Source organism: Populus trichocarpa, chromosome 6 (assembly GCF_000002775.5).
Source record: "Populus trichocarpa isolate Nisqually-1 chromosome 6, P.trichocarpa_v4.1, whole genome shotgun sequence".
Lineage (NCBI taxonomy): Eukaryota > Viridiplantae > Streptophyta > Magnoliopsida > Malpighiales > Salicaceae > Populus > Populus trichocarpa.
In genome coordinates, this window is record NC_037290.2 from 19,575,813 (window position 1) to 19,596,841 (window position 21,029).

The 21,029-nt window shown below is 36.1% G+C and overlaps 1 protein-coding gene across 1 annotated transcript; it reads right to left on the reverse strand.

The window, feature by feature from the left end:
• Window positions 1-310: 310 nt before the first annotated feature.
• LOC7479544 (dicer-like protein 4) lies at window positions 311-20,243 on the reverse strand. Its single transcript, XM_002308348.4, has 25 exons — window positions 19,654-20,243; window positions 18,847-19,024; window positions 17,620-17,730; window positions 17,091-17,231; window positions 16,896-16,968; window positions 15,080-15,144; window positions 13,935-14,078; window positions 13,714-13,851; window positions 12,863-13,001; window positions 11,508-11,604; window positions 10,919-11,111; window positions 9,458-9,618; window positions 9,151-9,357; window positions 8,791-9,050; window positions 8,424-8,698; window positions 7,918-8,351; window positions 7,511-7,611; window positions 5,956-6,161; window positions 5,563-5,772; window positions 4,641-5,102; window positions 4,208-4,480; window positions 2,994-3,320; window positions 1,628-1,931; window positions 1,441-1,555; window positions 311-880 (listed from the first exon to the last, which is right to left on the reverse strand). The coding sequence occupies exons 1-25, from the start codon at window positions 19,803-19,805 to the stop codon at window positions 730-732; spliced, it is 4,917 nt and encodes a 1,638-aa protein (XP_002308384.3). The 5' UTR covers window positions 19,806-20,243; the 3' UTR covers window positions 311-729.
• Between the last annotated feature and the right edge of the window lie 786 nt (window positions 20,244-21,029).

Sequence of the window (21,029 nt, forward strand, 5' to 3'; positions counted from 1 at the left end):
GCGCACAAGAAACTAGAAGAGAGAGAGAGAGAGAGAGAAGTCGTGCAGTTTTAGAGAGAGATTTTTTTTTGGGTTGACCCTGATCAATTCATTTGACCCGTGACTCGATCATTATATTAGGTTGACTACCAAATCAGGTTTAAAAACTATGGTTTGATTTGTTTATCATGGCAAGAAAATAGCATAAATTAGTAAAATTAATGCAGGCTTATCGAGAAAATTGCTAAAAGATAAGGAGAATAAAAAAAATTATTTTCTTGCTTTAAATAAAGAATGAAGCGCATTTCTTTTTGTTTTAAGCTTCAACACATTCAGCACAAGATTACTTGCCAATAATATTTAATCCAAAAATACATAAAATATATTTTACATTGAGGATCATGCATGGATGTTTTCTGTTGCATGGAATTATAAATCTTTGGAGGGGGAGGACATGGCATCCCTTTGCTGTGGTTTGGTTGAGGCGTGAATACACAACACATCGCCTCGTAGAAACCCTACTGGTTTTTACATTATACACTAGGAATGGCTGACCAACCTCCACTGGATCAGTCAAGGTAGCAGCATTATTCTACCCTCTACACTCAGAATATCCAGATTCTATGTACATCATATATTGCATCTCTGTCAGTTTCCTGCATTGATCTCCTCGGCAACCATGGAAATGGTCTCTTCGGGAAAGATTACTCTTAACCTTCAGGTTAAATTCAATCCTCAAGTCATTTCATTTCAAGACAAGTAGCGTTGATGTTTCAAGTACCAGAGTGCCCCTTCTGCTGCATCCTCTGCTGCAGCTTTCTTTTTCATCTGAGGAGACCCAACACATTCAAAACTCATTTCTGGTGCTTCTTCTATTTCCACAACCACCTTGTAAGTGAAGCTGCAAGTGCATGAATTCAGCATGTTAAGACAAGGTCCAATTAATTCAGGAAAAAAGAGGTCATGCCTCTACAAAGAATAGCAAGCTACGGGACATGACACACAGGACTGATGAATTTCCATGATAGATATTTCGCTGCCAACAAACAGTGAAACAGCAGGAGAAGGAAGGGGAGAGAAGAAGAGACTGTGGTTGGGGGTCATGTAATTTGAATGAGATTCCAAGGGGAGGAGCATTCCATGAGATGCTTCGAACTTAAAAACAGCCCACGAGAATTTCCCAATGTTGGGTACCACTTGTTCATGAAGGGCAATTTAAACTGACCTCGATCATCTCATGTCATGCACAAACTGTCTGATTCAGCAGAAAGGGGACAAACTCCTCCAATGAATTCTCATTTATGACATACATGTAGCCTAATAGAAACAAAGTTGCAGAAAAAAACTCGGACTTTAAAATTTAAACCTATAACACTAATTATTCAATGACATAAAAGTTCTCAGTGCAAACAGTTTTCAAGATATATAGGTCAACATTCACCAAAAAAAGATCAGACTTACGACTTTAAGTGACTTGGTCCTTCTTCAGTGCAGCATTCAAACGAAGGAGGTTTCCAACTGTTAGCCGCACAGATTTCACGCAAACGAGATCTGGCTGTTCCAAGGTCTACTTTACCTGAAAAACAATTGCAAATGTCAGAATCTCTGTACTTATTGGCATCCTGCAAGTATGATAAGCATGACAAACCTGTGATAAGCACATCTCTGTCACATCTAAGATCTCCAGTAGCCTCACTGGGCTGCCCTCCAGTGAAATCTAATGGAGATAGAGACCAAGCATCAACAGCTTCAAAGCGGGGTGGACAAGAATCTCTCACTTCATAGCTGCAATTGATGCCAAAAGGTTCCTGTATCTTCGAGTTTTCAAACCCATGGGCATCAAGAGCTACATCTATAGGGGTCTCATCATATCCTATCAATTTGGCTTCCATCTTCTGGCTATTCCTTAAAACCTCCTCCAAAGAATTAGTCATTGGTATGAGGCCTTGATCCTGCATATCAGAGGTAATGACCTTCAGAAAATGAAGTTGGATACAGGACACATTAAGAATATCAAATAACCCCTTTGTGCATAGTGGCATAGGTATCAGGTGAAGCATAGTAATGGTTCAATTAGAAGCAGCAATAGATTCATGTGTGCACGTGTCCATGTATTTAGCACCAACTTGTTTCTTATTTTAAGAAATCACATATCAAATTTTCTTAGATCTACACCATTGTATTACAATTTCAAGGTGCAATTCCTCGATCTCTGGTGATTTCAAAAGCAAAGCAAGCATGTGTTAGATGACACTCCGGAATATGGTTTTATATTAACAGTTTTCCTAGAAGCCTCTCATCTTTACATGAGTCATAAATTTATGTACTACTGTGCTAAATGCTCATAAGCAATAATTAGAAAACAAATGCAAAACAAAAGCTCATTTATACAGCAAACGTGCATATTCCAATGCTAAGTACTGCTTCTTAAATTGGATTTGCAGACAAGTGAGTGATTCTGGAAGTGGACTCTGTTGTTGAAAACGTGGATCACACAGAGCATGCAACAACAATTAGCAATCTGCTACATATTTTTGTCACAGCTAAACTCCAACAGCTTGCAACATAATGTTGACTTAAAGAGTAACGGGTTTCTTAATTTGGGGTTCCATAATTAAATAGCCTAAAAGCTTCCAAACATTCAATCAGTTGAACAAAAGAATGCTCAGGACTTCAAAAAAAAAAAAAAAAAAGAGTTTTCCTATTGTCCATCGTATCTCCTCCCACTCCCAACACCTCAGTTTCCTAATATTCAATAGTTTAAACATTCTTGGCAGCTTTAAAAAAAATAGTCAGAAGAACTGACATTACTTGTTAGCATTTTGATGGAAAAACATGATTTTACATTAATGATTTAACTTTACTATAAATGGAGTCCAGGTGCCAGGAAATTGTTCTTCAAGAAAAATTTATAACTAAAAGTATCTGATTCAGTTGATAATCTCAGAGTAAGAATCAGTAATTTCACAAGGTGATGAGCAGGTAAAAAAGATCCACAAGTATACAGGTTTTACCTTCAGCCTAGCATATATTTTTTCTGAAGCCATTCTAATAGCCTCTTTTTTATTTGAGTTGCTCGCAGAAGCAGATATGTTCATATCTTTACCACTCAGTGTCACATCAACTGAAAAAGTCCTGCCCTTCTTCGATGCAGGAACCTCAAAGTCCCAATTATGAGACTGGCAAAGTTCTTTTAATTCCCTCACAGGATTTATCTGCAAATTGGAAAAGCTTGAGATTGGATTCAAGAAGGATAGCATTATCTTCCAGATGTGGTTCAAATCAAATCCCGTGTCAAGAAGAATGGCACCCACAGAAGACTCTACCAAATCACCAAGAACCTGTATTGGTAGCAAGATTATACAAAATTCAGAACTCCACTAGAATTGTAAAATGAAAATCCATATCAATAAAACATGCAGTATTAACAGAGCTCTAGCTGCTCTCACTAGGCACCACTAATATTCCTAACTTCAGAAATCTTCCATCAAATAATATTGAACCTCAATATTCAAATGTTTTTGCCAAAATTACCATTTCATAATAAGCATATTACATGATAACTTAAATAACAACAAAAATCTTGTCATCGGATCCCAGTCCCACAAAGTGGAGTAGAGGATAAGCATGGAAGAGCAAAGCACTACCCTCTAAGAAAATGTGACACATTTTCCAATTATAACAACCACCACAAAACACATTTGAAAGCAGCAAAGCCAAAGAACCAAAAGCATAGCAGTTCCATAGAAACTCCTTTTCCATCACTGGGACCTTACTCTCAAAATTTTCAGTCCCTTTTATCTAGACACCTTAATTCATGCTTGACAATTCTCTTAGAAGAGTTGATTTCCAAACCCAACCAAGGATTTGAAGAAGCAAATTAGTCAGACGGCAAGCAAAGGTTTTTTCCTGTCCAACCTAACCTGAACTCAGGTAAAAAACACTTGTTCCTTTGTCTTCTTACATTGCTGTTTTTCAATCATGATTCGGAGATTTGAATGTTTTCTGCAGTGAAAACTGGGAAAATATTCAAGGTTGCCAGCATATGATGTGTTACTGAGGCCTCTTATCTTGTTGATGATGCATGACACAAAGTCTTTAAAAGGCACATCTTGCCTCTTGTAACAGACATCCCAATTTCACTTATTTGATTAAAAAAATGATAATTTAACTGGCAAACCCCAGAAAGTGGAGTGGGCACTAGCCCCGTAAAGTTAATGATGTTTACCTTTGGGCATTTTGGTCCTTCGAGCAGACGCCTTTCTGATTTAGGTGTTCTAACAAAGTCCACAAATTTTTTTGTGGCCGCAGAAAGGGCATCGGAATCACAGATAAGATATTCATGGAAAGATCGATCAACAGCTACACTGGCAAAGGCCCTGTTGTTCACCAACACTGATCTCAGATCTGTCAAGTGACCTGGTTTCATTTTTGGATAAACTGAAAATAGATATGAAGTGATCAAGTAATCCAAGACAGCATCTCCAAGGAACTCCAATCTCTGGCGGAAACATCAAAGTCATAGCAAATTGCAGTATCATAACACCAAATTCTCCAAATTAGTTAGTTTGGAAAAAATTGTGAAGGACAGAAGACCATTTCTAGCCAGTTTCTCAATTGAAATAAGACCTAGTTACTCAATTGAAAATAAGAGTTCATACCTGATAGCAACCCCCTCCATTCTTGTGGGAAGGATGTACAAATGCCTGTAGAAGAAGACCTTTATACAGGAACTGATGCCCCAGCAAATTTTCAAGGGTAGCAAGGTCCATGGAAGGATTAAGCATTGCATAGGTCCTGCTTGCTTGGCAAATATTGATAACTTGTGAATCATCAAAATCCACTTTAATACCTATCCATCTAAGAAATGCAATTGCGGCTTTAAAGCCACTGTCAACTAGAAATGCTCCTATGAGAGCTTCAACCACATCAGAAACTGTTTTATTATGTAGCCAATGGTGACCTTTGCTGCATCTGACTTCACTACCCTTTGCTTGGCCAGTCACATGGCTTCCACATTGAGAATGAATAGTTCCTTCTGATTCCTTGGTGCAAATTCTAGGGCAAGGATGACCCAAAGCAAAAAATTGGTAGGGATCAAATGGTTGATCACGAATAAATACCTAAAAAGGGCTGAAACATATCACTTAGATGTTGAAACAAAAGAAAAAACTATTCAATATCAGAGCATGAATTTTCTTTGCAGAAATTGTTCTGTGTGGCAATAATGAATATGTACTGTTGGTCTTTGGAAACATATTTTCCTAACATTTCAACATAAAGAGCGGTGGCCGACGCATTAAACATGTGGAAGAGAGAGGAAAAAAAAGCAAACAAGACTCCTTTCCAGTATGACTGTCTAGGATAGTCACTTGCCTGCAGTTTTCATTAGTTAACATCAAATTTTACCCTTTCAGCCTTTTTGGAGGTCAATCCAACAACTTATAAATGCTAGATATGAGAACTCATTTTTTGCAATTTTTTAGGTAATGACAAGTATCAAAAAAACAAAGATAACTATTTGATAGATGAAAGACTATAGATGACTAATTATACAGATCATTTTCAAAAATATTATCATACCTGTAAATTGTTCCTACTTGCTAGCTTGAATAAATTGGAATTGTTAACAGCATTTGATCGTTTCCTAGTTAGCTCCCCTTCATCAAGGGTATCATGCAAAAGAAAAAAATGCCGACCGACAGCAAATTTGAGGAAAGCATCACCAAGAGTTTCAAGTCTTTCAAGAGAAAGACGTTCCTGACACTTCTCTGTGGTGAGAGCTTCTAAAACCTATAAATTAAGTAGCAGATGTTAGCGGCAAAGGCAGTTCACCTATATGTGGATAACTTAGCAAATTGCCAGCAGAATTCTACTGGCACAACTACCCGATGCATTGCTTATCTTGTTTTACATAAGATAAGCAACTGCTTCTCAAGACCAGTACTCAAATTATTTTATACAGGGAGAACTTACTCTATGGGCGGTAACTTTATCTCCTTCAGAGAACGAAGCAGATAATATGCATTTCAATTCAATGGCTACAAGCAAGTTTTCCAATCGGTGCATAACTGATGGAAGTAGAGAAATAGAACTCCCAATGTCTTTAGAGAATCCTATTATCTTCAACTCACAAAGCTCAGGAGCCAAATCAACAAAGTGCTCATCCAGTTCTTGCAATTCTGTTTTAGACAAAAACTAATTTACAAGAAAAAACAAACAATCACACACACACACACACACACACACAGAGAGAAGTAAATATCAGTATAAATTTGACAGGGTATCCAGAGGAGGAGAGATCAATGAAAGACAGGAAACAAAAATAGTGCAAGGCAGATGACTATAGGCATTTGCTCCAATGGTTAGGGAGGTGGGCTTGGCTTGATATATCCTAGGTATGTTTCTTGAAAAAAGAAAAGCTGATAGGGCAACAACAAGAACATATACCAAACAAAAGTTCCTTGGACATAATATAGTTACTCAGCCACCTACTAATAAGACATCATTCTTCAACCCATGCACGGTCTTAGTTGCACTCTTAATTTAATGGAGCAATTGTGAAAAAGTTTATAGCTCATCCATACCAGTTCAGCATGCAGCTTATATTTTACCACTGCTTATATTTCAAGTTATTTTTGTAGTTCAAGTGCTGAAACAGTATAATGCCATGAACAGGGATGATTTCAAGTTATTAACGCTATATTAATAAGACAGTTATTGATTCAGTCACTGACACGTCAAATTCACAACTACTGATTAGACCAACAGCATTCAGTACTTTTCTTTCATATGAAACCAAATTTCAGTTCATTATCCACCTATGCATTGCATGAATGATCCCATCCTACCATTACAGATGCTTTTGACTGTCTTCATGATGCTCAAAATTCTGCCTTCAGAAGAACACTAAAATTAACTGCACAAATAAATAAGCAAATGAACACTCCCAATCCCTAATGAAACTAAGTTTGTTGATGCCCAAGTTCTTCATGTTGTCCACAGCAACTTATTTTTTCATACCTTTTCTTTGTTTGTCATACTTTAATTGCATCTGAAAATGTAAGCCACATTTGCAGACCAAATTTAGTTACTAAAATCACTAGTTGATGCTAGTTCCCTTCTCAATTCGGATGCATCATACTTTAACTTCATTCCACTAATTTCAGAAGCCCTAACCAAAGCAGTAAGATGGCCACCTGTCATTTAGACTGCACTAGACAGGCAGATAACCCCTATCTCAACTATAATGTTCAAGCTAGATATGAAAGAGGCCAATATTACAACTTCAAATTTAGTGCACAGTCAAACTTATTGTGTTTTCTCATGAAAGAGATATGTTTTTGGTCCCTTTTCCATTAACTGGGTCAATGAAATTAAAAGCTGGAACCAAAAAAGAAAAAAATCTTGGAAGTTTCTTCTCTGCATAATTGCTCCAAGTGAATAGATAATTGCAGATTCCATACAACTTCAGGCAACATGCATAACAAAAATGAAAAGCAAAAGGAGAAAAATAGGAGTGAAAGTTTACCTGAATCCTCTTTCTTTCGGTTGCATAGCAAGTTGCGCAAACAAAAGAGTTGTTTTGCACGCAAAAGAGGTTGTTCTGGATATCTAAGATGAATGCCAAACCTAATAACAGGGAGTTTTTAGTTTAAATTTTCATCAAATTTCCCTGACATTAATGCTGAAACTATCCTTGGCATAAGAAGAAATAAGGACAATATAACACATAATGTTTCAGGAGGAAACTATAATGAAAGAGGTTGTGCTGGATATCTAAGAATGAATGCCAAACCTAATACCAGGGAATTTTTAGTTTAAAGGTTCATCAATAGCATAATAAGAAAGTAAAGACAATATAAAACATAATATTTCAGGAGGAAACTATATTGGTTTAAACATCTGTGGTGATATTTAAGAAACCAAGCCACATACGTTGTTGTTAAGTGATCCTTATGACTCCGAGTGTTTGAACCTTTGCATGGACTGTCACCATTCTTTTCAGGAACAATGTTAGTAATGAAGTAAAATTTTTTCTGGTGTGGAGTGTACACCAAACTATTCTCAACATCACGTATACTACTGCAGCCATTAGCAAGTTGCAAGCAATCATTTGAAGGAAGAATTCCCTTGTCCACAGCATTGGCTGGATTCTTGAAAACAGGAGATGATAAACATCGTCTGATAATCTCCCAATCTACAGTCACTCTCCTTTCAGAGACATGAAAAATAACAGGAAGCAATAGGTAGAAGGTTGGGCATGATTTAGATAATGCATCCTTTCCCAAGGGAACATATTCATGAACAAATTCTGATCGATCGAGAATGGCCTTGAGAAACAACTCTTGAAAGTTTGTTGCATGTGTGATCTGTACATATACAACCAGTAAATAGTTGGAACTATGTTAAGCATGACATTTAGTAGCAAAACTGTGGTTTACCTCATCTGTACTGAATTTTGAGAGTCCTGATGGGACAAGCTTTGTCATCACAGATCTACCACGAGCCAGGTGAAGTTCAAGACTCATTTTATCAGCCTCGAGTGGGAGTGGTGCCTTCAGAAAAAGACCAAACTGCTTATAGATCCTGTCTTCAGGAACAGGACAAAATTCAATATAGTAAGAGTTAAGGTAGATAGGCTTCTCCAATTCAGTCCACGATTCCTTCAGAACAGCAGGAACTAGCATCTCACGTAGTTCTCCTCGTGAATCCTTGTCTGCCAACAAACAAATACATTATTGATCCAACAAACTGAGAATAAATCGCAAATGAAGAAAAAGAATTCTTAAGTGACTTGTTAGATTCAACCTTCGCAGTTATCTGAATCAGATGACACCAACTCCAACTCATTTGTGTCTTCTTGTTGTGGCAAAAGAAACTCACTCAATGCACCCAGTTTATGCAATTGTTCAATGGCTTTCAGACAAGCATCTTTTTTAGCAACTTCTATTGATGATTGAGGTGTACCGACTATTTTGTGTGTGGGAGCATTGGAGGGTAAGATTATGTGGCAAACAGTTCCTTCAGAATCATCAAAATAAAAGAATTTTGGCTTGGGGTCGAAATACCTGCAAAAAAAGTATCAATGATCTCAGTAAATATTTGTTAGAACAGCTGGAAATATTTCAACAAAATATAGTCAAATCACAATTTCGAACAAGAGCATACTCATCATGTGGGAGTTTTGAACAATACTGCTGCAGTAATGAGATGCTTAATCCAGAAGTTATGGAAGCGCCAGTTGCATGAACTTTATATATTTTTTCCTCAATACTATCAAATGTCTCCCTCGATGTACGGTCACATATTTCAATATTCATCCGAGCTTCATCTATTTTAAATTTCTCTATCAAATCTCTCTCCTTTTGGTTTCCACTGCATTACTAAGAAAATTATTCTACAAAAAAATAAAGTAAAACTAAAACAGCACATGGAAGGGCTTATATTATATACATGATATGCTTTAGAAGAGCACCTGTCCACCAAAAAAACATATTCAGATTGAGGCATACGTGCACGACCCCTTGATTGTATAAAGCTGGCAACAGTTTCTGGAAGATCAAATCGAATCACAAGACAGCATGTCTGAATATCAAGTCCTTCTTCACCAACTTTAGTTGCAAGCAGTAAGTTCAACTGCCAAACCAACAAAACCATGAGAATTAATAACCAGTCTAAGAGTATTTGGGGGGAGACAGCATTAACACATACCACAAACTCTAATCAGATAGATATTGCACTCCAAATCTATTCAAAATGTGAACAGTTATGCTACATGGCTATCCAGTATACTATTCCTAGCAGGTACCTCTAATCAACTGGACCCCGGAGTGCATCATAAAAGAATTGCTTCCTAGATGTTTTTCCTTTTTTCTTTCATGATTTCTCGAGTCAGCTTTCTGTGTAGGCATTATTACCACAATATGGCATAATGACAAAGCACGTTCTCAAGAGATTCAAATCTGAGTAGTGGGCAGACGACAGTAAAACTCAACTGACCACAGCATATCCAACACTTTGCTACTTTCTCTCGTACTCAATAGGTTAGCATACTCTGTTCTGTTTCCGTCTTATTCCTGTTTCTTTAGTGCAAGACTAAAGAGATCAATAGCTCTACTACTCTCATTGTGATCCTATTTCCTACTAACAATCAAAAACCCAAAATCTAGGAGTTTCAATGCCACAAAAGCTTAAATCAAAATATTTAGGTGGCCAGCAGATTTTTTTTTTTTCAATTCCCAATGAGTTAATTAGTACTTCAAGAAGGATCCTAATCCTTTCATAACAAAAATGTATAGTGATCAACTCAGTTAAGCCTCAATACCAAACTAGTTGAGATTGCTTACATGGCTCCTTTTCTTTTGATCACTTTAATTTGGAGCCAAACTTTCTTACCTTGTGATGCTAAATTAATTTCTAACAGTTCAGTCCACATTACTTTTACTCAACTCAGCTAAGCCTCAATACCAAACTAGTAGAGATTACTTACGTGGATCCTTTTCTTTTGATCAGTTTAATTTGGAGCCAAACTTTCTTACGTTGTGATGCTAAATTAATTTCTACCAGTTCAGTCCACATTACTTTTAATCCAACACTCCCCTTCCTCAATCCCACATTTCCATCATGGCACTCTTCCTTGCTGATGCATCCATAAAAGTTTGCACAAGACATGGTCAAACCATCCCAGTTGACCATAAAGTCTGCACACAATTCAACTACTGACACTCCTTGAATAAGTTCACAATGTAACTTTTCACCCATCAAGAAGTAGCCTCGTAGGATGATGTGCAACCAAAGACTCATATTGCATATCGTATGGTTTCCCACAAAACAGAAGTAATTTTCTTTTTAAGTGCCCAGTCAACCCCATCAGCTAATATGTAAGATGACAACAGAAATGACCAAGGCTGAAACATTACAGGCAATAAAGCAGTACCTTTCCAGTCCGGAACCTCTCAAGAATGACATTCATTGTCTTTCGTGACATACTCTTCAGTCCAGAGTGAACCCCAACAAGAAAATCACACTTCCAAGATGTTAAAAACTTCAGATTTTGTAGGATGTGTGATAGTGATCTTGCAGTAACAATCCTATTGACAAAAACTATACATTTCATATCTGGTTGTAACCTGAAAAGGGAAATGAATATCTTTCAAAAACCTGGTCATTTGTATTGATTGTTGATCGACTTAATGTACAAAAGGTCAATAACTTCCATGAAACACCAAGAGGAAAGCTTAGTTGAGTTCCATTCAAACACAGACAAATAACAAATGAAACAAAATCAGATAAGAGTCTTGCCATCATCAAAACCTTTTGGTTTGATTATGGTCCATAATCATTTTAGTTACTGCTACTGGAATCATAGTAACAATAAAAAGAGAGAGAACCTGGGGAAATTGTTATTGCAAATTACCCTTCAAATTAATCAAAGGATATATGTAGGTCAAAAGCTGTTATCCGCATATTATTCAAGTATAACACATACATGTCATTTTGAAAAAGACCAACATATAATTACCAACCTGAAGTTGGAAAGAATTTCAATTAGGCGTAAAAGCTTTCTTGAGAAAAATGGCTCCTTTAAAACCTCCACCTGTGATACATTGGATGTGACACCATCTACAAGAACAGAAGAAACAAGATGCTGATAAAAAGCAACAAAAGTAGCAGTTGAATTTCATACTTCATTCATTTGAACACCAATCATAACAGATTTTCAATTCAAAATTTCAAATAAGTGGGAATGACCATGCATGATTAGAAGCACAAAATAGGGTTATATATTTCCAATACTGCAAAACTAGGATGGAGTGCATAGCCAAGTTTGAAAGCTGGGACCAGAAAGTGTTTCTAGTTCGGCTCAGTTTTTACACATACTGTTCCCTTTTTTTCCTTTTAGATAGAAAAAGAAATTTATTAGAATACCATGAGAAAGAAGTACAGTGCAGGAGGAAGATAGCTTTAATAGTTCTCTACTTCATCCATGATTCAGCTCCTTTATGTTTTGGGCCTTCTAGCTTTACTGATATCAATTCAGTTACCACTATGCTCATTTACATCCAATGCCATTTTGAACTGCCTGATCCAAGTTCCAACTGGAACTGCTAATCTTACCACCTTGGACAAATCACGGAGGTGCTAACTATATGCATTTAAGACTAATACACAGTAAAGAAATTCCTCATTGCTCAAGTTGTTATGCCTACAAACCAGGACCATACTAAATTAGAGAGCATCTTTATGGAAAAAGCAATCGATTATCAATTGATATATTGAAAACATGAAACTTCCCAACATGTACCTAGTTAACAAATTGTTTTATTTCTGACTATGTATTTGTTTCCATAAACAATAGTTCTCAGCCCCAATGTGCTTGTCCATTTTGAGGAAACCCGCACTTCAACTAAACAATAATTAAGGCCAGATATAATAAAGCAACAAATTCATGGGAAATAACAGAACATTGATTTTTCAAATAAACAATAATTATATGCCATATCAAAACAGAAAGGAAAACATGCATTAGGATAGAGGGAATCCGTTTGAGTTTTTTATTTTCTTAGTACTCCAATAAAAACTGGCCCATTCTCTCATTTTCATTTATATTTATTTGAGCAAAATCTCAAATTTGACTATTATTATCTAGAAATATGTTACAGATAACAATGGAAGAAAACAAAATATGAAATACTTATGATGTCACTTCAAGGCCTCAAACTCTATGGTAGGACCATTAATGATTGGCCATCCACTGTAAGTTAGAAGCCAACTGAAGGTCAGTAAGACATCAACTTGAAGCAGTTAGACTCCTATGTATGATCATGATGGGTAGAAGACATTAACGGCAGCAGTTAAAAATAATCGAACATCAAAATACCTCTTGTACAATCAGCGGCAAAGACATTTGTAGCTTGATTTAGGTATCTATCACACATGGAGACATCACTAGTATTCCCTTCTGCTTCTATCAATGCATTCCACTCAGAGTGATCACCACTCAAAAGAATACGACAAGCCTTCAGAAAAATTGCAGGGGGGAAGAAAGGAGATAAATTAAAACTTATCAAATACTTCCCATAGAAGATCAGACAAGCAACAGATATTGAAATCTACTTAACACAAACAAGTTACATCAGATTGATGAAATAATTATCCCAAACAAGATAGTTCTCCTACGCCCCCAAATCACCAATCAGTTGCTACGTCTTGGTAAGTAAACACCTCACTTTTCAAGGATTATAAATGTTTCATTTGAAAAATATGTCCAGACAGATAAGATTTTAGTTCTACATCCTTTGCTTGTCCCACCTCAAATACCAATAGCAACAATCTCCCAAAAATTACATTCTCCAAGTCCCTTCAAAAAACTGATCATCAAACCCACCCCTCTTTCATAACCAGATTAATCACTGTGTTCACATGCAAATGTATAAGGATTATGCTTCATTGCAATTTGTTGCTATTACCTGTATTTCAAAAAATTTGCATTCCTATATGTAGGCAACTATTTCAAATAGGAAATTCCATATCAAATGTGCAAAAGATCATAGCTGCATAACTAGCTGAGCTCTATGTTACAGAATTGAATAACAAATTCATGCAGAAACCAAACTACAGCACATCTCAGATAGAACAAATATAGATTAGCCTGCAGGGAAAAGAAGTAAAGGACTAGAGCAAGCTAAACTTTGAAAGGAAACTTATTGGTTGAATGTTACGTGAACTTACCTGCAATGCTCCCCAAAGGCCAAGATTTTCCAAACAAAATATGATATTTTCATGCATTCTGATGAGCATTCTTTTTGTGCTTCGAAGACTTTCAAGACTTTGGTTTCCATCTGTTTTCTTGCCAATTTCCACTATGCACTGTTCTTATCACAAAGAAACAGCAAGCAATTCAGGGTGAAACAAATTTATAATTGACAAAAACACAATTAACTATAACACACCTGGCGCTTGACCCCCTCAAGTATATTATAGTAAGCCTCATAGGAGCTAGAAGTGCCATTTGCAACAGGACCATACAGATATACTCTAATTACAGGAGATGCTACAAAGCATTCCAACTCTTCCTTGTCTTCAACTGAATACACCTGCAAAATGGAAGTGAAACACAGGGACGTCAACTATAGATAATGTGGAACACCAAGGTCAGCACCACAAAACAACCAGCCACCATCGAAACAAACATTGGCACAGACTTGTACACAAAATTTGGATCAAATATTTCCAACTCAATCCTTTATCCATTTTATATAGTTTGTGGACTCAACACATCTGATAACCCAGGGTGTCATATATGAAGAGCTTTAGGATTTAGGACCAAGCTTTACTTTCAAAAAGTATTATCTTTTATTAATAGTTAAAAGGTTAACAAGCCATATGCTCTGCAACTTTAAGAACTTTCAATGAGGTCATCATACTTCAACAAATTCAAAATGCACTTTTGAAAGTTGCAAATCAACCTATTTTAAGCTCAGATATCAGAAAAACGTTTTGACCTATGCAAGCTTAACTAGGGAAGTGTCTATGCATACATTCCCTGAATCACTCTCTAAGCAGCACAGGATCAAAACGAGGAAGAAAAAAGATTAAACATGCACTTTATTTTTCTTTTAATGAGGAGACTTCAACTTCCAACAGAATTTACAATAGATTGATGAGCCACAAATGCTTTCCATCTTTCATTTTCTGAATTACCTTGTAATGTTACAGTAGGAAAGAATCAGAAGCAGAATAAAACTCTCTAATAACAACTGAATATGACTGAAAACAGAACTGCTCATGCGCTTAATACAGTGGCAAAACACTCGTGAAATAACAGAATATCTTGCAGTATAATATTTTATAACTAAATGCAATCTCTGATAACATATCTCCCAGCAGAAGCCCAGACCAAAAACTAGCATGCAATTTAAAGCACACACATCTACCACATACAAGGCATGGATATTCCACAAGGCCAGAGCTCATCTTTAAATGAGCATATATAGTTAACAGGCCTTTGAAAATGACTATTTTGAAGAAAAGGAAAAGCAAGCATTCCACATATCTTATCCAAATAATTTTAAAGTTGCCAGTTTTCATCGCCTACCTTAGCATCAAGTAAATTTTCAAGACTATTGATGCTTCTTGGTAAATTTTCTCGACTAGAAGCACCTGGAAGATAACACATACACAAGAATTTAGAAACCAACAAGTTGAAGGAGGCTAACATCAAATACCTGAACCACACAGCAAAAAGCAAATTGTTAAACAATAGAATACGAGTATTTTTGCAAGCAAGGAAAGGATCCGAACATAAAAGTGCTAAGAAGAGTAGAAAGAAACTTTGAGATTGTAAAGTAGTTTGCTAGTCAAACACTTTGCACTAGAATTTTGGAATTCCTGACAAGTCCTTTTCAGCCGTTTTTTTTCTTCTATCCTTGACATCAAGCCACACAGTGGGGCATATAGATCCCCTCCTAACTCAAATTCTAATGAAGACTATAACTGACCCAACTCTCAGGTCCAGTCCTGGAAATTTTAGAGCAAGTATTTGAAACCATGGCACAGGTAACATCCCACTTCATAAATATGTTTCCCACATGAGAAGCTAAAGGTACACTCCAACTAGGAAAATTCTAACAAAAAAAAAAAGGTGCTAAAATTCACACCACTGAAATTTATACATGTGTATTTACATTTATTGCATGCTCACGTGCACAAAGATGTAATTACATTTTCTTTAAAATGGATATAACTCTTGCTCAAGTAACTATGATGATAGAGTAAAGCTAATTTTACCAAATACTCTTCCTAGTGTCTCATCCGAATGATCTTGCACATTGAATGAGTGGATCTCATAAATCCAGTGGTTGAAAGTTTTTCCAATATCAGTAAATATCTTTCAGTAGGATTAGCATTACGCATTCTGAAATATTTGATCTGCCACGTATATAATTAATGCACATTGTATTTGGACTTGATTTGGCAGATTACATTAATTGGATTGAACTACAGCCATCAGAGAAAGTAAGACAGAAACTGAAAAATCATTCCAGGCTACCAAGTACATTTAAGTCACAATGCATAGTTATCACATGGATGGTCAAGACAAAAGCGAACACAATAGATGCAAAAGCAATATCAGAATAAATTATCTGCTAGAAAAATATGTAGGATAAAAATGAAAAAATGGATAAAAAAAATACTAAATGATACATTGAGTGCACATTAGGAGTGGTAATTCAAATGCATCAACCTTCTATATGTCCAATCACTCTCCTTTTCTTCATCTGCAGAATCTTACTAAGAACATGAGGTGATGGAGTAAGATTTCAAGGGAAGTTACTCTTTCCCTATATCTAGGCTATTTGAGAAGAAAATATTTAATGACTAATATCTGCAAAAGGATGTGGGAACCACCATTTGCATATGGTTGCATCCATAACCCATGTTTGTCTCAATATTTATTGGGAAAGATTTACTCTGATATCGAAGGGATATTTGGCATGTGTGTGTTACGCACTTCTCAATTGCCAAGGAGTCTAATCCTTTCTGTTTTTCCTTTTATCTTTCTATCTTTGCATTTTAAACTGTTCCAACAAATAACTATGCAAAAACCGTTGTCTTTTTACTTTAGTGTTAAATTGAAATAGAAGAAAAAAATATTTGTATGTCACTCAATCTTTTTACAAGGGAGACCTGCACAAAGAACCCCTATATTCAATTAAGAAAAATAAAATGTTGCGACCAAACAAAGTAAAATCAGCATTTTCCTTTTACTTTTCTGTGCCGAAAATTTACATCAGTGATACAGTAACCAGGATAAGATTCATATCCCCACAATATAAGCATTTAAATATTCTCAACACTTTGATGTGAAAAAGAAACCAGACACCTTGATACAAAATGCAGGAATGCAGTACCTTTCCCCACAACTGGAGATGCGGTCATGCCAAAGATACGGGGAAGTTTTCCATCATTATTTTTGTAGAAGACCTATACAATCATTGAGATACCAAGTTAAACAAACTAATAACATAAGGACATATATTTACATGCACATGCCTCTGTGTCTATGTGTGTTCGCACGTATAAACACAAATTCATGTAGCCCTTACTTTCATGATTTGTGCATAAGGATGACCGCTTTTGACTTGAGCATGATGACACTCGTCAAATATCAAAAGGGCAATTAAGTCCATCTTGATGAAGCTGTGACTTAAGTTATACAGTAGTATCTGAGGTGTCATGACAAGAACCTGCATAGATCAGTCAGAAAAAAATAAACTATTATCCCTGGATGATACTGAGCTATGAGAAACTGCTACTTCAATTCAAAGAAAAGAGTGACATCTTTTCAAAGTGGCTGAAAAGGTAGAACAACAGATATAAATGGTCTGCATCTTTTCTTACTCGAGATAAGAAAAATCAAAATTTAGCAAATGCCAATGTAGCGCATTAAATTTATCTAGGACAAATCAGAGTTGTCTCCTTCAGAGTACTCTAGTTGTTTATAAAAATCTGATCTCATAGAAAGCAACATGCTTGTCGAAGGTAAATTGAAGATTAAATATAAGGAGCAAGAAATTTTGGGTCTGAAATAAATGAACAAACTTAGTAATGAAATTAATTAGCTAGTAAAACTACCTCATATTGTTCAATCTCTTTTTCCCAGCTAGAGTGGGTCTTCAATCGATTGGATTTTCCGCAATAGATCCCAACCTTGAAATCAGTAGAGTCCTCTATAACCTTGGCTTGCTGCAGAAACAATATCCATTCAATTCAAAACCAGTCTGTAGGCTGAGAATATTTAGCCTTGGCATTGATATATCAAACAGAGTTGCAAAATTCAGCATAAAAAAAGAGAACAAAAAATTTGCATGAATATGCTCACATAGCTATTCCTTTTACATAAATTGAATTGTATCTACAGAACTGGCACTCTCAGCATTAAGAGGTTTTTTACCTGAGAACTGAAAGACAAGGGTGGTATAGATTCATATGAAAACAGATGGTTTACACATTACTATAGAAAATCTTAACAAATGCTGGGACATGGAATAATCATTTTGAAGGCATTATAACCATAGTGAATGATGCACAGTTAGAAAATGCATTTTTAAGTGTCACATGGAAGGAAAGAAACCAGGCTAACAGTATAGATCATCTGGTTATCAAGGATCATCTAGCTAATTTATTATATGGCTCAATACAGCTTCAGAGCATCAATGAGGCAATTATAGAAGTTTTCTTTTTCACTGATGTTCTTGATGAGCCCTGCCTCGGAGCTGATTCTGAAAAGGTAAAATCCAGTAAACAAGGCTTTGTGCTTCATTGTAAGTGATAACAAGCAACCCACAATGTATTTTTCTTTGACACATGTACTTTGTGAAGGTATCACCTCTTGAGTTAGTCTAGTATTGAATCGGTACAATATAAAATAGTGACTGCCTAGTTCGGATTCAATTCATCTACTTGTAAGCCCGCTTGAACCAGAGCTAGATCCATTGAAGAACTGGACTACAGGATGAAAGACTAAGGTAGTGACACAAATAAAAGACCATGAGACACAAGCACCAAGCCTGCACTTTCATTTTTCATTTATCACTCTCCTAAAACAAGATTCAAACCATAGAACCACTCAGTCCCAACCCTGCCTGGAAAGCGGGTGTGGTGCGGCTGCGGTTGCAGTTGCACCAACGCCCGCGCTCCCAAAAGGAGCCTAAATCCCAGTTCCAAGACACATTGCCACTGAATACTGCATAGCATACCAGTCGATAACATTTAAGCTGCAACATTTATCTTGAAAGTATACATCATCCAAAAATCAAAGAGTAAATCAAGAAAAAAGATCTTTAGACAAGAGAACCTCACCTGATGAACAAGGGCAACAGTGGGTGCAAGGAAGACACAAGCACTCTTCTGAGGTTGCCTTATCAAGTGACCCATTTCGTATATAAGCAGGACAGCAATGTGAGTCTTGCCACAACCTGTCCCCAAATACACAATTATATTCTCTTCCAGAGCTTTCTTGCATAATTCCAACTGATACCTGAAAGTTCCAAAAACCAAAATACAAGAAGAAAAAAAAGGAAAATTAGCCGCATTTGCAACTGAAAATGCAAACCACAGAATGGGCTTCTCTCAATTAACTTTTCAGTTTCTACTGTCTAGCCTTTTTATTTTATTTTTTAAAAGAAAGAAAAAAAAAAAGCACCCTCTCGGTCGTTACTTCACTCACGCACACAATTAACATAATATTGATCCAACGTAACCATTTGGTATCCAACAAAAGCCAAATACGTTAAAAGAAGAAGAAGAAGAAGAAGAACCCATCCTTTTTTTTCCTCCATTTTCTCACCAGCCAAACAGAAAGTAACGAGCTTTGATCACTTCAAACACAAAAATTTAACCAAAAAACCATGACCCGAATAATTCAATGAAATAGCAACAAAGAACCAATTCTCTTAAAGAAAAAGAAGTCATCTTTCGTTGTCGTCCGTTTTCTCAACAACCAAACAAGAGAATAACCAACTTTGATCACTTGAAACACAAGAACTTACAAAACCCAACAAGAAACACGCCAAGAAACCGGAAGAAAAAGAGAAGAAACAACAGGACAACCAAAACCCACCAACAAAAACAAATAAAGAAAAGAAAAACAAAATTAAATGACATTACTTTCTTGCCATTTTTCTTGGGTCTTTCTCAGTCTTTTGAAGTCCAGAACCGGATTCCTCTCCATCACCAACAATCGAAGACGACACAACACGAGCATTTGTACCACCAACGGAGAGAGAACTATGTTCACCAGTAACATGACCGCCAGACATGGCTGGATGAGTGTACTCGGTGGCACCGTGTGAATTCTGAGTTTCTGTCTCTTTCTCTATATCTCTCTTGTTTTCTATAACCAGACTAATGTGTCTGTGCCAGCGTTATTTCCACGGGGACAGAGAAAGAGAGAGGGAGAGAGATTCTCTGCTTTTGTGAGAGGTAGTGGGAGAAGGAAAGAATTTATGAAGTAATTGCCGGGGGTTCAAGGCAAGCAAGAGGTCAGAAAGCACTCGGGGAAATATTTTTAAAAAAATTGACTTTATGCGAAAGAAGGGAGAAAGTGTGTAGTGGGGGGAGAAGAAATTGTTGGAAAGAAATCTGTATACAATAAGGTATAGAATTATTTGGTGAATTTCCCAAAGGTTTGTCCTTTGGTAGATTGATTGAGGGGTGCATAAAGTGTTGAAAAACTGGACTGCGATTTAGTCCAACGATTACATCATGGGAGGGTTCTTGGAAATCCATTGTTGGTCTTCAAGTGTGATAACATGACATGCATGTCGATGTTAGTTAACAAAACAACTAAATATCGGAGGCAATTTGTCCGTAGTAGAAGACATGTTTTTCCATTCGTGTAATGACGTTTTGATTCGCGCTCAAAATCCAAGAGTCCTGGTTTTGGTTACGGTTTTTTTACACGATAAATTAATTATTAAAGTATTGATAGAGGATATAAATGTTTTCGTTGCTTAATTTGTCTGTAGAGTGTTTTTTTTTCTTTTCATACAGTTTTTTTTATATAATTATCAAATTTATTGTGCAATTTAATCTTTTAAAACCGATTGATTATTATTTTAACTAAAAAAAATTGATGATGTTGACCGCTTGCTTAATGCCGTTCCTTCTGGTGGCGATTGTGTTGTTAAATGCATCACTATATCCTTTTCTTGTTAATACAACACATATAAAGAAAATTACTTTTCTTTTCAATCTCACATTTCAATTAAAATTTTAAAATTACTCTTTAATTTATTTAATTTTTATTTTTATTTTTATTATCATTTTTTTAATTATTATTTTTTATTTTAGATCATTTTGTGTGATTGTTTTTTTTCTCCGATTTTATCCTTCAATATTTTATTTGTTGGGAGTTGGGCTTTGCGGTTTTTCCATGTATAGTGCTTTCGGTCTAATGAAAATCATGGGTTTTAAAAAATTGGAGGTTAACATCTTCTTCTTTTTTGCTTATTTTTTTTTTGATTTCATCGTTCGACATTAAT

Bases quoted from the DNA above. Each gene is read 5' to 3' on its own strand.
- LOC7479544 (XM_002308348.4), bottom strand. From the start codon at position 19,805: ATGTCTGGCGGTCATGTTACTGGTGAACATAGTTCTCTCTCCGTTGGT. The intron at 7,612-7,917 runs GTATGTGGCTTG...CCCTGTTATTAG, and splicing joins AAGGATCACTTAACAACAAC to GTTTGGCATTCATCTTAGAT. The intron at 881-1,440 runs GTAAGTCTGATC...ATGCACTTGCAG, and splicing joins GGACCAAGTCACTTAAAGTC to CTTCACTTACAAGGTGGTTG.